The 16,206-nt window shown below is 41.8% G+C and overlaps 1 protein-coding gene across 7 annotated transcripts in view; it reads left to right on the top strand.

Moving 5' to 3' along the window:
- Cul4b (cullin 4B) overlaps nucleotides 1–16,206 on the top strand; it is a 100,042-nt gene that overhangs the window by 48,250 nt on the left and 35,586 nt on the right. For 2 of the 7 annotated variants that reach the window (XM_085685087.2, XM_085685085.2), the window contains exons 2-3: nucleotides 741–837; nucleotides 10,646–10,720. In XM_085685087.2, coding sequence (XP_085541213.2) covers nucleotides 741–837; nucleotides 10,646–10,720 — 172 coding nt within the window. Of the gene's footprint in view, nucleotides 1–740; nucleotides 838–9,345; nucleotides 9,401–10,645; nucleotides 10,721–16,206 lie in introns of those variants that run through there. The other 5 variants (XM_085685088.2, XM_085685086.2, XM_085685091.2 and 2 more) reach the window with 3 other exon arrangements.

Here is a 16,206-nt window from a genome sequence, read left to right as displayed (position 1 = left end):
AAAATATCACTACACTCCCTTCTCCCATTTCATCCCTCACCCCCACTTCCTCTTTTTCTGGTTCTTATTTTGATTTGTTGTTTTGAGTCTCAGGTATCTTGGGCTGACCTTGAATTTACAGGGCAGCCAAAGATGACCTTGAACTCTGATATCCCCCTACCTCCCAAGTGCTGGGATTATACACGTGTGCAACCACACCCAGTTTATAGGCAGCTAGAGATTGAGCCAAAGGCTTCTAACTGATTGAGCACCCTGCCAACTATCCAATTCTTTTATATCAGCAGTTATTCCGGCCTCTACAAAGAAGTCTGTTAGGTCCAATGAAGTCACAGAACTCCAGCACTCCTGCTCTCCTAAACTGGCCTTTTCAAGTTCTGGGGTGAGAGCCCTATGCTCTGACACCTACCCATGTTAGTTTAGAAGTCCTCAACTACACCAACTGGAGCACCATCAGTGTGTGCGCCATATCCAGCCCTGTCCCTGGAAGAGGGAAGTCAAGACGAAACTTGTGTGTGGAAGCTAAAACAACACTTTTGTCCTAGCACGTTTCTCCTTCCTCTGCCTCTTCTAGCCGCCTTACCCTTTCTAGCAGTTTCCCTGAGCCTTGCAGAAAGGGCATGACAAGGGAGATAAAGCCATCCCATTTAGGACTGAGCATTCATAGCCACTTACTCTCTGCCCTTTGACCAGTTATGAGTCTGTCCATGGAGCTTTGCTCAGGAAGCTTCTTTTTGCCATAGATGGTGATCAACACAGAGACCAACAACCAATGTGCAGACCGTGGACAGCTATACCACACCCTTTCCCCACAAGCCGCAGTGAACATCTTGGAAGACGGTAAGGTCCAAAGGGAGCAGATGGCTTTAGGGAAACTGTATTTGCCTGTTACAACAGTGCATTTGTGCACATGAACTCACACCAACTGGAACTGCCTGCACAAGACTTGCACAAGACCAAGCCAGCTAAATCCCAGCATGGATGGGGAGAGGCTCATGAAGGCCACCTCTGTCTGATGTGTTATTGGCTGTTGGTAGTTTCTTGGAGAGAAAGAGAAAGAGTTATTTTCATTCAGGGATGTGGACCCTGCGAGACTCCAGCAGATGGTCCCACATCCCATGTACATACAGCTCTAAATCTCTAAACGATTTTAGATTAAATCATAAATGATTAAATCATGAATCTCTAAACGAGATTGGGAGATTGATTGGGGCTGGAGAGACGACTCAATAATTAAGAGCACTTGCCGCTCTTTAGAAAAACTGGGTTCAGTTTCCAGCACCCACATGGTGACACACAGCCATCAACAACTCCAGTTCCAGGAGATCTAATGCCTTGTTCTGACCTCTGCAGGTACCAGGCACATAGATACATATACACAGGCAAAACAGGCATACATGTGAAGTTTGGAGGGGAAGGTTGGAGATGGGGTGGGGAAGGAATGCAGAGTGGATGGGATCCAAACACATTATATGTATGTATGAATGTTGAGTATTTCTTTTAAAAAGAAGCTTCTCTGATCAAGCTTGAAAGCAGCCCAGGTCTGTGGGTGCAAACATAAATATTTAGCACCCATGCATAGAGAGATAGCACTAATTGGATTCTCTGGGAGATTTCAAAGAAAAAGGACATCAAATTGGGATGGGAAACATGTTGGGGAGGGTCTTGGGAGAGTTAGAGGAGGAATGGGAGGTAAACATGATCCTAATGTATCGTATGCATGCACGAAATTCTCAAAGAATAAAATTCTCCATACTACCCTAAGGTTCTCCCTTCTGTTAACATCAACCAAGTGGAGACCCATGCACTACAATTATGGTCTTAGAGCAGAACAACTGCCAAACTTCATCACCCATTTCCCCCTTAACAACAAAAGTCAGCGTGTTGTCCCAGACACTCTCTGCTCCCTATAGCCTCATCGTCACTGTCCACCTTGAGTTCATCAGCAACCGTTCTCATTAGATCAGTCTATGATGGAGGAAGAGGGGCTATTTGTGGAGAGAAAGAGCCAGTGGGAGGGGGGAGGAGAACAGATGAGGGTACTGTGGGATGAATATGAGTGCCATGTTATACATATACAGATGTCAGAAGGAAACCCATCAATTTGTACACTTAGTAAAAAAGGAAAAAGAACAGCTGTCGCCACTTGTTAGTCGCCGTAAGATGCCCCAGACTCCGTAATGACCCAGCATCGAGCCCTCATTCATGTCCATTTGGCTCCGTAGAGCCTCCACTCTGTCCCCATCTCCCAGGTTTCCCTAACTACTGACATATTTCCACTATATCATCATGACCAAAACCTATATCTCAGTTCCCTTTCCCTGGCTCCCTTCGTCTTACTCTTGAAGATGCCTGGATCCTTCCTCAAATCAGTGCTTTCTCTGCAGCTTTTAAGTTACATTTGTTTTTTTTCTCCCACAGGAGGCGGGAGTAGGGGACTAGGTTTTTGCCCTGTTCCTTACTGAAACTTACACAACACTCCCCACTGTCACATATGTTGATGGTATTTGGCTATGAGACATTTAGAAGATATTAAGAATCGGATGAGGTTTTAGGATTGGTCCCTCACGTTGTATTAGTGGCTTTACAAAAGAAGAAAAGAAAGACCCAAGTTACAACAAGCTTGCTGTGTCTCACAGTGTAATGCTGTCTGCCACGTCAATCACCCATCAGGAAGTCTTTCACCAGATATCTGCATGTTGCTCTTAGACTCCCTAAAGCATAGGCTAAATAAACCTCCTTTATTTGTAAAATACACAGTTTATGGTATTCAGTTATGGCAACAGAAAATGGACTAAGACATACCCAATCTATGCCATCTGCCCATTTTGCCTAGGTCCAGGTAGCTGAAGATGGCTAGAGAAAAACAGAACCATGCTGACTGGCTTCATTTTAAATTCATGAATGTGACTCTTAAGTGGTCTCTTAATGCTTCCTGCCAATCATATTATATATCACTAGACTAGTACTGCTATTCAATATAAATTTCTGCAGTGATGGAAACATTCTATAATTTGTGCCACTCAAAACAGTAGCCACAAGTACATACAGCTACTTATATTTACTTTCAAATAATTTAGTGGCTCTTTAAAATTAATTCCTTAGTTATATTAGCCACATTTAAATCACGAATCACATGTGGCTAGTGGCTATGTGATAGACAGTGTAGTCTAGATAATTTACTTTGCTACTTGTCTAGCTACTTCCAATGTCCAGTGTTTCCCACAAACTCCTATTACTTCACCTACCCACTTATACCAGCATCTGTGCTCATATACTCTGTCCTTCTCTTGTTGATGTGTGTGTGTGTGATATGTATATGACATACGTATATATGTATGTAGATACATACACAGACACCAGTGGTTCTCAAGGTGTGATCTGAGGACCACAGAATGTCCATGAGTTTGATACTTGTCTTAATCGTTTGTGCTATCATAACCAAATATCTAAGGCATGGTAGTTTATACATAATAGGAATTTGTTTCTTATTTAGCTATCATTGCTGGTTTGTTATTGTTGGTAAGTTCAAGTCCATTTGTTTGTAGCTAAAATAATGCCACAAACATAAGTTTTAAAGAAAAGAAGCTTATTTTGGTTCATAGTCTTGGAGGTCCAAGGACAATAGGATGCATTTGATGAAGGCCAAGATACAGCAGTTTATCACCTGACAAGACACAGAGTCTCCCTGTATAGCCCAGGATGGCTTTAAAGTCATTGTCCTCCTGTCTCACCCTCCCAAATGCTGAGATTTATAGGAATGAACCACTGTGTAGGAAACACAGAGGTCCATGTGCTCACAAATAAGTACTATGGAAACTAGGAATGTTAAATACACAAGGTGTCTCTTCAAATAGAGATATATAACCTGTTTTCTGCCTAGAAGGCTAGGGACAGAGGTGGTTAATAGCCTGGTGACCTCTGTGCTATTTGTATGGTCAGGACACATGGGCTCCCCCAGACTCTTACATGTATTTCATTCAGTTTATAGTGTTGTCCTCCCCTAGACCTTATGAACATTTTTTTTACCTTGAGCCTACTTCCCTAATTTATAGAACACACCTTTATAGGAGATGTCACTTGTACTTTTAAGAGTTTTGATGAAGTCATGTCTTAAGCTTTGTTGTACACATAGGATTGAAGCTGTTTTCCCAAATTGCGCTGTGTTTAAATACGTGTGAAATAAACTGCCCAGTGTCAGACTCTCGAAGTTTGAACCAACATCAGCCGCTGAGTTGTGCTGAACTGTACTTCTTTCTTGCCTTGCATGGATGGTGGTATCCTGTCAGGACCCTAAAGGCATGCCAATACAGACACCTAAATACTAACAGATGGAACACTCTGCTGGATACTCTGCTGGCTGTGCTGTTTGCAGAGACCCCTCACAGGAACCATAACTCCTGTCTCGTTATGAAAACACATTAGACAAAAACAAGCTCTACAAAATATCTCAACAAACTCATCAAAACTGTCAAATCCATCAAAATTTAACCTATACTACTCTAGTCAACCACTACTCATGTACTGACCTGTTAGGCTTCACTTAACGTGAGTGAGCAGAAAAGACACAGACAGCTGGGACAGGGTTTTCCTTCATTTCTTTTATACCAGCACTAGAGGACTTTGATGTATTTCTCTTCTGATCAAAACTGCATTGTTTTTTCCTGTGATTTCTATAGGTCCAGGTTATATTGATATCTGTTTTGTTTTTTGTCCCCCATTTTGTTTACTTTTATTTTATTTTTTTAATTTTATTTTTTGGATTTTCGAGACAGGGTTTCTCTGTGTAACAGCCCTGGCTGTGCTGGAACTCACTCTGTAGACCAGGCTGGCCTCGAACTCACAGAGATGCACCTGTCTCTGCCTCCCAAGTGCTGGGATTAAAGCTTTGCACCACCACTGCCCGGCTGTTGTTTTTACAAGAATTCTTCTACTTTGAGTCACCATTGCAGAAGTTTTCAGCATATCATGGAGAAGGAACAGAGAAGCAGTTCAGTTAGTTCATGGCTACAGTAGCATATGATAGAGGCTTTTCACATTACAAGGAGCAGAGAGAACGTGACAGGAACAAAGTTGCTACAAAAATCATTCCCAGTGACCTGCTTACTCCTACTGGGCCCCTCATCCTACAGGTTCTACTTTTTTAACTTTTCTTTTTCTCAAAGAAAGTCTCACTATGCAGCTCTGGCCGGCCTGAAACTCTATATGCTGAACTATGGCTGTCTTGGAACTATCTCTGTAGACCAGGCTGGCCTCGAACTCATAGAGATCTACCTCCTCTGCCTCCTGAGTGCTGGGATTAAGGGTGTGTGCCACCAGCACCCAGCATATTTACAGGTTTTGCTCCTGCATTGTATCTGTTTTCTCCATGCTCTCCCTTTCTGTTTAGCTACTTTAGCCTCTGGCTTTCACATTGGAAATGTCCTTGAACTGTTTCAAATCCTTGATGATCCATTTATATTTAGTATAAGGTCCCAAAAAATTGACTGGATGTTCAGCCTGCTTGGAAGAGAGACTGGTCTTTGTTGTACAGAAAGACAGAGAGATGCTTTTTAATTTTTTAAAATTCTTTCACAATTTTATATATCATACTTTGATCATATCCACCTCAAGCCCTGACCCCCAACACCTCCCAGATCCACCTCAGCTCCCCAGCCTCCAACATCATGGCCTGTCTTAATATTTGTAATTTTTTATGTAGGTGTTTTGCCCACATGTGTGTGTTCCACATGCATGAAGTTCCCATAATAGTCAGAAGAGGGTGTCAAATCTCCCAGAATTGGAGTTACATAGGGTTGCTACTTGCCATGTATGTGCTGGGAACCAAACCAAGATCTTCCCCAAGAGCCAAAGGTGCTCTTAATTGCTTGCCAACTCTCCAGCCCCAACTGTTGTTTATTTGTTTCTTGATATGTTTTTAATAACTCATGGACTCCAATTTGTGCTGCCCATAATCTCCTGGATGTGGTACCATCACTGTGGATTGATCAACCTTTCGGGAGCCATACCCATAAAAAACTGACACCCCCTCACCCAGAAGCTGTGAGATGCCTATAGGTCCTCAGTTTAGGATGCAGGCTTGTTCCCACCTCATGCTTGAATGTTGTCTGCATTGATCTTGTGCAGGTCTTGTGCAGGTGGCCAGAATATGATGAGTTCCGAGTGTCGCAGAGTGTTCATGTCCAGAAGACACTGTTTCACTCTTGTCCTCCTCGACCTCTGGCTCTTATAAATTTTTCCACCAAACCCCTCTGCTGCAGTGGTCCCTCAGCCTTGGGGATGTGATACCTAGGTTCCATTCGTAGCTGAATACTCCGTTGACTCTCTTTGAAATTTGTTCAGTTTTGGGTTTCTGTGTTAACCACCATTCACTGCACAAAGAAATTTCTCTATTGAAGTCTGAGAGGAGGATTAATTTATGTGTAGACACATATGAATTTTGAGAAAGTTTGGAATGATGCCCATTTTGTAGAATAATAATAGGTTCTCCTCTGGGACCTGTGAGTTTCCTAACTATGGGTTCTTGACTAGATTTATAGTATCATCTATGTGTTTACTTATAGAGTGGTCTTAAGTTCAATCAGAAGGAATTTGATTATGCCCATAACAACCGTGCTACTATTGCAACCATGGGTGTGGGAAAGATGCCGCTATATTCAGTTATTAGTAGCTATTTTTCTAAGATGCTCCAGTAATCCAGAGAAGGATAGTTACTTATTGTGTTTATGTGTGTGTATATGTTTGTGTATATATATATATATGTGGGTATGTACACATGTGTGTGCATGTGTAAGCCAGGAGTCTCTGTGCTGTCTAGTTTTCTGTCAACATGGCACAAGCTAGAGTTATCTGGAAAGAGGAGCCTCAAATGAGAAAATGCCTTCATTTAGGAAAGTCTGTAGAGCATATTCTTGATTAGTGATCAATGTTGGTTGGGACAGTAGACACCTAGGGCTACATAAAATTGTCCTGTCTTAAAATAAATAGCAATAATAATGAATAAAAGAATGAAGAAAAGTGTACTTATTTGCAATGATATGATTATATGCATTCAAAATCTAGAAGTACAATTTAATTTTTTTTACATCCTGACCGCAGTTTCCCCTCCCTCCTTTCCTCCCAGTCCCTCCCCATCTCCTCCCTTCTGCCCCCACCCCCACCCACTCCTCAGTTTCTGTACAGAAAAGGGCAGACCTCCCATGGATATCAACCAAACATGGCATATCAAGAAGCAGTAAGACTGCACACCTCCCCTCCTATTAAGGCTGAACTCCACAGAGTAGGCGTCTATTATTTAGATTTGCCTAGCATTTCTGCTTGCCAGCTGCCTTTGGAAATCTGCTCAGACAGGCAATTTCCTCACCCTACACCTCACAGCAAGGCAGCTACCCCAGGATGAAATAGCCACAGTATTAAATGCTGCTAGACCCTGTAGCAACTTCAAGGATTAGAGATAAGACCCAGACTAGAGATATGACTTTGCATTTTTCTAAATCAGAATAGAGAAGTCCTTCTCTCTTGGGTTTGAATTTCTTTGCTTTGTATTGAGACAGGGTGTTGTGTGGTCCAGCTGTGTAGCCAAGGTTGACCTTGAACTGCAGATCCTCCTGTGTCTGCTTCCCACATTCTGGCAGGCGTCATCACACCAGCTTTTTTCTTCAGCTTCCAACTGTAAAGTAAGGCTGCTAGAAACCCTGGCGTATCTACCGAAGACTCTTGGAGGCACATGCCTTTAATCTCAAGATCTCTGTGAGTTTGAGGCCAGCCTGGTCTGTAGAGCTAATTCTAGGACAGCCAGGGCTATACAGAGAAATCCTGTCTCAAAAAACCAAAAGAAACAAAGACTCTTAAGAGAATAAAGCTATAGAGAGAGAAACTGAGATAAGAGATGAAGAGATGGAGTGTGAACCAAGATAGTACTTGAGTTCCTGGATCTAGTTGGGACTGAGGTTTGTGGTCGGATATATAAATCAATCAACTTTATTTTCTTCTTAAGCTTATTCAAATTGGATTTCTGGCACTTGACAAAAAATCCCAACAAATACAAATTAGTTGAGAGATCATCAGAATCTCATGGTTTCCCCCTCCCCCCAACACACACACACACACACACACACACACACACACACACACACACACATATATATATATATATATATATATACATACATCCATTATAAAATCATTATAAAATGCCTTTCTTTTTTAAGTTATAATGAAAAGACATTATTTTTTGTTCTTAATTCTGGTCCAAATTTGAGGGATCAAGTGTGATGCCGACCATTGTTAAGGCATTAATCTCCCTTTTGTTTTGGTTTCTAACATTTATTATAAAGCATTTCAAACATGCTGAAAAGATTAAATTAGAGCAAACACTGATATAACCACCACCATTTCTGCTTACAATTCTATTATTCTATTGCAATCTTTCCCTTATCCAAGCAATAACCAACCATGTATCACATTCTTGCACATGAAAGGAGTGTATGTGAGATGCTAAAGGCACAGATAAAACTTTGAGAAAATTCTACTCTTTGTAGACAAAGGACCAGGCAAGAAGTATGCTAGTAATACAGAGAATTTTAGAACTGATAAACTCCAGCCAAATGCCAAGGAAAAATTTTACACGATCTACTTGTGGATGAGTTGGAGAGCCCTAGACTCACACCCGTGGAAGTCTATGAGAATCCCAACTTTGTGTCTTCCTCCATCCTTAGCTCTCAGTGGAGACCCTGTAAGGAGCCCAGTGTCCCCTACCTTCTAGCTTACCATTGTGTCAATGGAGACCTAGCTAATAGTGAAGATTTATTACTCTCCCAGTGATAATGAAGCCACCTGTCTTCTTGTCTGTCACTTTAGGAACTTTGTCAAAACACATAACAGCTTGGTGAACTCTTGGTGTCCCCAAGGTTACAGTACTGTGAGAACAAGTATAAATCAGTCTTTGGGAATATATCAAATTATCGCATTGTTCTGAGAGATTTTATGTTTGCTGGGTTTTTATTTTGTTTTGGTTTTTGAGACAATATGTAGCTGGTGTATTCTAGGCTGGCCTCGAACTCATCAGTCTCCTGCTTCAGCTTCGCACTGAATGCTGGGATTAACTCAAGCACACGTGCAAGGCTTCATTTTGATTGGCTATGACATCACACAAACCCTTTGTTGTTCAGAAACATGATCCTGTATGGATTGGCCAGTTCTGCTGTCAGTTATCAGAGAGTACTTATGTACGTAGCGTGGGTGGGTGGGTGGGGTTTGACACCAGTCTGTTGTTCTACGCGCTGTCCTGGTTTCATTCATCAATGGACATCTTTGCGAAGGTGTCTGTGATCCTCCACAAGGTGTGCGATCTCAATCTCATGAATGATAGAACAAATCAATTTTTGCTGTTCCTCCAATATAAGTAAGTTAAACAAGCCTTCTGAGAGAGTGAAAATGTTTCCTTTAGAAACTAGGAAGGTGGGCCAGATTTAGGGCCTCTTAGTGGAGCCTGATTTTGAGCTAACTTTTTATTTTCATTGTCATTATCTAAATGTTTAAAAGGGGTATGTTAAAAGTGGTATGTTAGAAGTCATGCCTTATTGGTGATGTGAAGAAGTTAGGGCGAAACTTCTTAGAATCAGTTAAGAGTGTTATGTGAGGGAAAGCCCATAGCCAAGGTTCTGGCACAGAAAGATTCTCAGTCACAACAGTATCTTAGGACAGAGGACAGGTCAAAAGAAGCTTGGGGGACTGGAAAGAGAGCACAGTCAGGAAAGTGTTTTCGGTAAACCCAAATGGGAGAACCTGAGTTTGGATTGTCCCCTTCTCCAAACTCTTCCCTTGGGTAGGTGGAGACAGGAGGATGCCTGGGCCATCCCAACCAACTAGTAGTCTAGTCAAGGAGCGACTCTGACTCTGAACAGTATGGAAGAACCCCGAACCCTTCACTCCCCACCACTTAATCCTGACCCCACCCCGGTATCTACAGGCTCCTCCCCCTCCCTCCCATCTCTCACTGCCCCTCGTGCCCCCCACCCTCCCCACCCCTCCCCCTTTCCCTTCCTCTCCTCTTTCCCTCCCTCCCTCCCTCCCTCCCTCTCTCTCTTTGGTTTTTCGAGACAGGGTTTCTCTGTAGCTTTGGTGCCTGTCCTGGAACTAGCGCTATAGACCAGGCTGACCTCCAACTCACAGAGATACACCTGCCTCTGCCTCCCAAGTGCTGGGATTAAAGGCAGGTGCCACCACTGCCCGGCTTATTGTACTTTTTGAGACAGGGTTTCTCCGTGTGACAGCCCTAGGGAACTACCTCTGTAGACCAGGCTGGCCTTGAACTCAGAGATCTGCCTGCCTCAGTCTCAAGTGCTGGGATTAAAGGCCTGTTATACAAGTCTGACTAGGCATTGTAATTTAAAACAGCAGGCTAGAGTTGGAATTCCAATTTCAGATATTAAAAATAAAACATATTTTACTTTCAGATCATCTTTGCATGGAAGAGGAAAATGAACTATATGAGTCGTAATGTAGACATGAGGCCTGGGGTTCAGCCCCAGCATGTAAGAAAAGCCAAAGTAATGGAAGGCAATAAGGGGGAGCAGATGAATAGTCTACCCAAATTTGAGGATTTTCTTAAAACTGCCTTACCAGTGAGTTCTCTGTTTTCTCACAGCTCCCAAAGAGAGGATGCCACGTTCAACTAGGTCTAGAGAAAGAAGAGAGAATGACTCCAACTCAGAAGATAACAGTGAGTGAACTAGTAAAAACCGTAGTTACAGCCATGTGGTTGTTCCCCAAGCATCTAAGCAGGGAGTGAATGGTAAAATGACAAAAGGACAGGCGGGAATGCATTTCCCCAGGGGAGGACCGACAAAGGACACTTAGGCTTTTGTTATTTAAAGTTTAATGAAATTTTGTGTTGTTTATTGTGTGAGCCAATCAGCAGTCATCAAAAGATGGAGTCATATATTAACATATTTCTGAGGGATCATATGATGATCTCTCACAAATTCAAATACACCTTTCACTTGATCTAATTTGATTTCAAATATATCCTGTGTAAGATTCATTAGATAGTGTTTTGGTTGTTGTAAAGATATTTAAAATACAGTGTGCTTAAATAAACTCTGATCTTTTCCAGATTAAATACAACGTAACTTTTGTTTAATTGTTTTGAGACAGGAGCTTGCTCTTATCTCAAGCTGGCCTCACAGGCTATCCTCCTGCCTCTGCTTCTCAAATACTGTTTATAGGCATGTGTCACACTGAAGTGTTAGCAGTATATTATGGAAATATGCAACCCTTAAAATGGTTCATCCCTACTACAAAAAAAATCCTTAGCATGCTTTAAAGCACCTTCTTTTTTTTTTGAATCTGTGAGTTTGAGGCCATCCTAATCCAGAGTGAGTTCCAGGGCGGCAAGGACTACACAGAGAAACCGTCTCAAAACAACAACAAAGTACAACTCTGAACTCTGTTTTAACCCAAATACAGCCACAGAAAATATGCAAAGGAATGAGTATAGCCATGATTCAGTAAAACTTTATTTACGCAGACAGCAAAAAGCCAGAGTTGGCCTACTGCTCACAGTTTTCCAAATGATGATTTTGTTCATTTGAATTTCTCATACATTAGTAGCATAGTATTCTGGTTTTATCAGGTCCTATTTTGCATATTTTATCCTTTCTCTCCTTTGGAGGGTCTCAGCTTGATTCCTAAACCACTGCAACTCATGTAAGGCCACAGCTTCAACAGAAAGTAGGATTTATGACTAAGCATTAGTGCTAAGGGGCCTAGGAATTGCTAGCAGACAGGCGAGAGATGTGACCTTGCTTCCCTTCTTTAGTGCTCCAGCATCTAATTAGGATGGAAAGTTGTGCCTTAGTAACTCGACTCCTGATATTTGGCTCTGCTGAGTTCCCTCTCTTCTAGGATTTAAATGTGTCCCTTATGTTCTTCCTTGGTGCTCTCAACTCCCTTTCATTCCTGCCTGATCAGCTCCAATGCTTTCAGCTGAATTTCTTTCTTAGAAGGTGATGCTCAGTTTTGCCTCTTTTCTCCACTTCATCCCATCAGTCTCCATTTCTGCCTCAGGCAGAGCCAGGAGTCTATAGCACAATTCCTTTCATAACTGCCTGGTAGTAATTGGCTCCCTCACCCACTAGGCCAACGGAGAAGAGTTTGAGAGCAAGGGTTGTTTCTGTGTACTCTATGACCAGACTCTAATGGGCTCTCAGGCAAGGTTTGTTTACTCAGCATTTACCTGGATTTTGCCGGGAGGAGGAGGAGGAGCTGATTTCTCCCTCCCTCTGGTTGAAGGTCTAGCCAGGGAATGAACTGATTGTCTAGAACAAAATAACACTCTGGGCTGATACGTATATTTCTTGCTATGTTCCTTCTTCATAAGGATGGGAACTGCATGCAAGTTTGGTCTTCACATTAGTTTCTGTTCTCATTGCTGTGACAACACACAGCAAACACAGCAGCTTAAGGAAGGAAGGGTTTGTTCTCATTCGGACTGAGTCCATCATGGCAGAACATTTCTCTTGTGCTACTGGGGATCAAACCTAGGGCTTCATACATGATAGGCAAGTGCTCTACCAGTCCAAGATTTAAAAAACAACAAGAGAACCCCCAAAACTTGCCCAGGTGATTCTATTGTGAAATCAGAGGGAACAGCTGATTTAAATTTAAACTGGCCTTGCTTGTGAGACAAAAACTCGGAACCCATTATAAGAGCAAACATTAAAGCAGGGGGTGGGGAATTGTGGTAATCATTGATGAAGTGAGCAGAAGTATAAATGGGGCCCAGCAGCTCCAGGGTAAGTGAGTGCTTGGCATCACCACAGGGAGAATTAATCTGTGACTGGTTTAGTTCCCCTCCATCAAATCCTCGGGGAGAATGGCCTGGCTGTTTCAGTTTATAAATCTGCCTTTCCAGCGGTCCACAGCCATGACTGATGAAGTCTCTGAGTTGAGAGGCTAAAGGTTCAAATGTTTTCAGTGCTCAGTCTCTGGTTTTATTGTTTACATGCATTACATTTATCATCTAAAGGGGTTTACCTAAATAGTGGATCATGATCCTTCATTATCTGTCCTTTTTATTTTTATAGTTCTTATTTTGTTTTAGGACAAGGTATCACAAAGCCCAAGCTGACTTGAAATTTACTGTATTGCTGAGGTTGGCTTTGGACTCGTGATTCTTCTGCCTCTGGTTCCCAAATGCTGGAATTACAAGTATTCACCTCTACTCCTGTGTCTCTTTATGTGTCTTGAGACAAAGGCCTATATAGCTAGACTGGCCTCAATCACATGATTCTCCTGACGCACATATCTTTTTTTTAGGTAGAAATTTATATTTTAATGCTATAACGAAAAAAACATCAATTTGATGATGCTTACTCTTCTATCCCACGGAACTTCATATTGTTGCCATACAAGCCCTTCAACTTTGAAGCATAATGAAGTGTCTACCATGCTGGGTAACTCAGTAGCACAGCACCCAAATATTTGGCATAAGTCCTTAGTTATAATCACTAGCATCCAGCTTGAGTCTTGAATTCTTAACTCTGAAACTGTGGGAGTACAAGATAAGACATCTATGCAAATCATCATAGTAAACCCCAAGCACTGTGTCTCACATATTCTTAAGACTTGCTTCAGGGGCATTCAGCATCTCCTGAACAAGCAATCTCTTATTTCCAAGGAAAATCCCATTCAGTGTGTAACAAAACTTCCACAAGTGTCTGATTGATAGCAAGTATGATTTGTCTGAGAGGGCCTACAACCAAGCCAGGTGTGGTAGTTCACATCTATAATCCCAGCCTCCAGGAGGCTGAGGTTGGCAAAGGGCTGTGAACAAGACTAGCCTGGGTTACAAAATGAAACCATCTTATCTCACAAAAACAAACCAACCAACCAAACGAAAAGCCAACAAAATGTGTGTGTATGTGTATATGTATTACAGAAATAAGGGAATGGACAGTAGAAAAAATAGTCTTTGTTTATGTTTCTTGTATGCATATAGTTACTTTTATAAAGACTGCTTAAAAGAATACCAATAACATTTGTACCTCACTGTAATAAGTGCACATTGTAAAGTTTAATGAATGTTTTTGAGGCAATGAGTTGAACTCACAAGATACAAGCTTCTTTATGTGGAACATGTTTTAAGTGTATGTTTTTCTATGTTACACATCTTGACTTTTATGTGGTTAGTGAATTCAACCTCAAAATGTATTTTGGGGGGGCTGGAGAGATAACTTATCAGTTAAGAGCACCTAAGTTTGGTTCTTAGCACCCATATGGAGGCTCACAGCCATCTGTAACTGCAGTCACAGGGAATTTGATGTCCTCTTCTGACATCAGCGTCACTTGCACATATGTGGTATACGTGCACACACCCCGGTGCACATACATTCTGATAAATATTCTTTTAAAAACACATTTGAGGGTATCAAACCATTTTATCCCTGAGAGTGGAGAGGGGCTGAGGAGGTACACATGATCTGATGTCCCTGACAAAGCAGATCTCCCTGGTCCCCCTATAACTCAAAGCAAAATGTATTTCATATTAATGCCTGTTATAATATACAGCCCTGGCTGACTTAGAACTCACTGTGTAGACCAGGGTGGCCTTGAATTCACAGAGATCCACTTGCATCTGTCTCCAGAGTGCTGGCATTAAAGGCATGCGCTACCACCACCCAACTATTTTTTCTCTTTTTAAAATTGGTCTGAGGGTCTAGGAATAAAACCCAGTCCTCTCATGCACAGTGCTATTTAAGTTGATTTGCATGACAAAATGTACACTTAAGAAAAAACTATTAAAATTCCATATTCTTATTAAGATATGCTAAATGTGTAAGGTTATTATTAGGTTATAAGATGTGAAAAGAAAGATAATTATTTGTCATTTAAGAAAAAAGATTTTTTTCATAACACTCAGGGATATTTCTTGGAGAATTTCCACAAGTATGTCATTCAACATGTAAGCTGCTTGGGAGACTGAGGCAGGAGAATTGAAATACTGTCTGAGCTACCAAATAAGTTAAAGTCTGGCCTGAGAGACTTAGCCAGACCCGGTCCACAGATGCTGGGGGTGGGGCTAGTGAGATTCCTCTCCTCCCAGAGGTCCTGCTAGCAGTTAATGGTTGCTGGGGAAAGAGTGACAATTAGCAAGCACTGCCCTGTGCTGAAACACAGATTCTTTCCCCAAGTCACCTTGCAGGCCTGCTTTTCATCTTTCATGGGCCCTTGGGGCCTAAATTCCATTAGCGCTTTTCAGCAGGCCATCAGCCACTAGCACAAAGGTGCTGGCCAGTTTTGTTTTTCATTGAGATATCTTCTCTTTAGTTCAGCCTGGGCTTGAACTCAAAGCAATCCTCCTGCCTCAGCCTCTTTAGTGCTGGAAATACAAATGTGAGCTGTCATACTTAGCTTAAGATGGCAACTTTCCAGGAGAATTTGCATAGTAAGGGCTTTTCAGGACACCGAGGTGTGTGGCCTTCTGGTTAGAAAGGCTATTTTCTTGCAGTGTTCATACTTAATTACCACTCGAAGCTGTTCTCTCCATATGAAAGCCTCGCCTTGCTGCCCACCATTTCCTATAGGATAGACCAAATGTTTGGTGTACCAGATTTTTTTTTTTGCATAGGGTTTTAGGCTATATAACTCAAACTGACAAGCCTTCTGCCTCTTCTTCCAAAACACTGGGATTACAAACATGTAGAACCACAGCGGTCCCGGGCACTTTTGAAATTTCATTTTCCATATTTCAACCTGACATCCTAGCTTTAGTCTCATTGCTCTTTACATTAGATAAACAAAAACCTTTCACAGCTGAAAACTACACTTCCTCTCTTCTCTTGCCAACTCCCATTTTGAGATCTAGCATGAACATTGTGTTTATCTTGTCTTGACTATTTCACATGTGCTTTTCCCCACAGTAATTTCTAGCCCTTAAAAAAAAAAACCAATATCTGAGAAGTTTGTTTTGAGACTTTTTCCTTCTCTGACTTTTCAAAGGTGGGTTTCTGGGGCAGCATAGAGCATGTGAACTGTTCCATACAAGCTGCTTACTATTTCTGCACTTACAACACAGAAACAATACACTGGCAACTATAGTTTTCTTTGAGTTTGTCTCTCCTGCTGAGAATACCCTAAGATTAACTTTTGTTTTCTGCGAGTCTGTGTAGTCCTACCTGGCCTCACAGTAGCTCTGCTCCAGCCTTG

Source organism: Myodes glareolus, chromosome X, assembly GCF_982192425.1.
Source record: "Myodes glareolus chromosome X, mMyoGla1.1, whole genome shotgun sequence".
NCBI classification, from domain to species: domain Eukaryota; kingdom Metazoa; phylum Chordata; class Mammalia; order Rodentia; family Cricetidae; genus Myodes; species Myodes glareolus.
The sequence above is the reverse complement of the archived record's forward strand: the minus strand, read 5'-3'. Positions and strand labels throughout refer to the sequence as shown.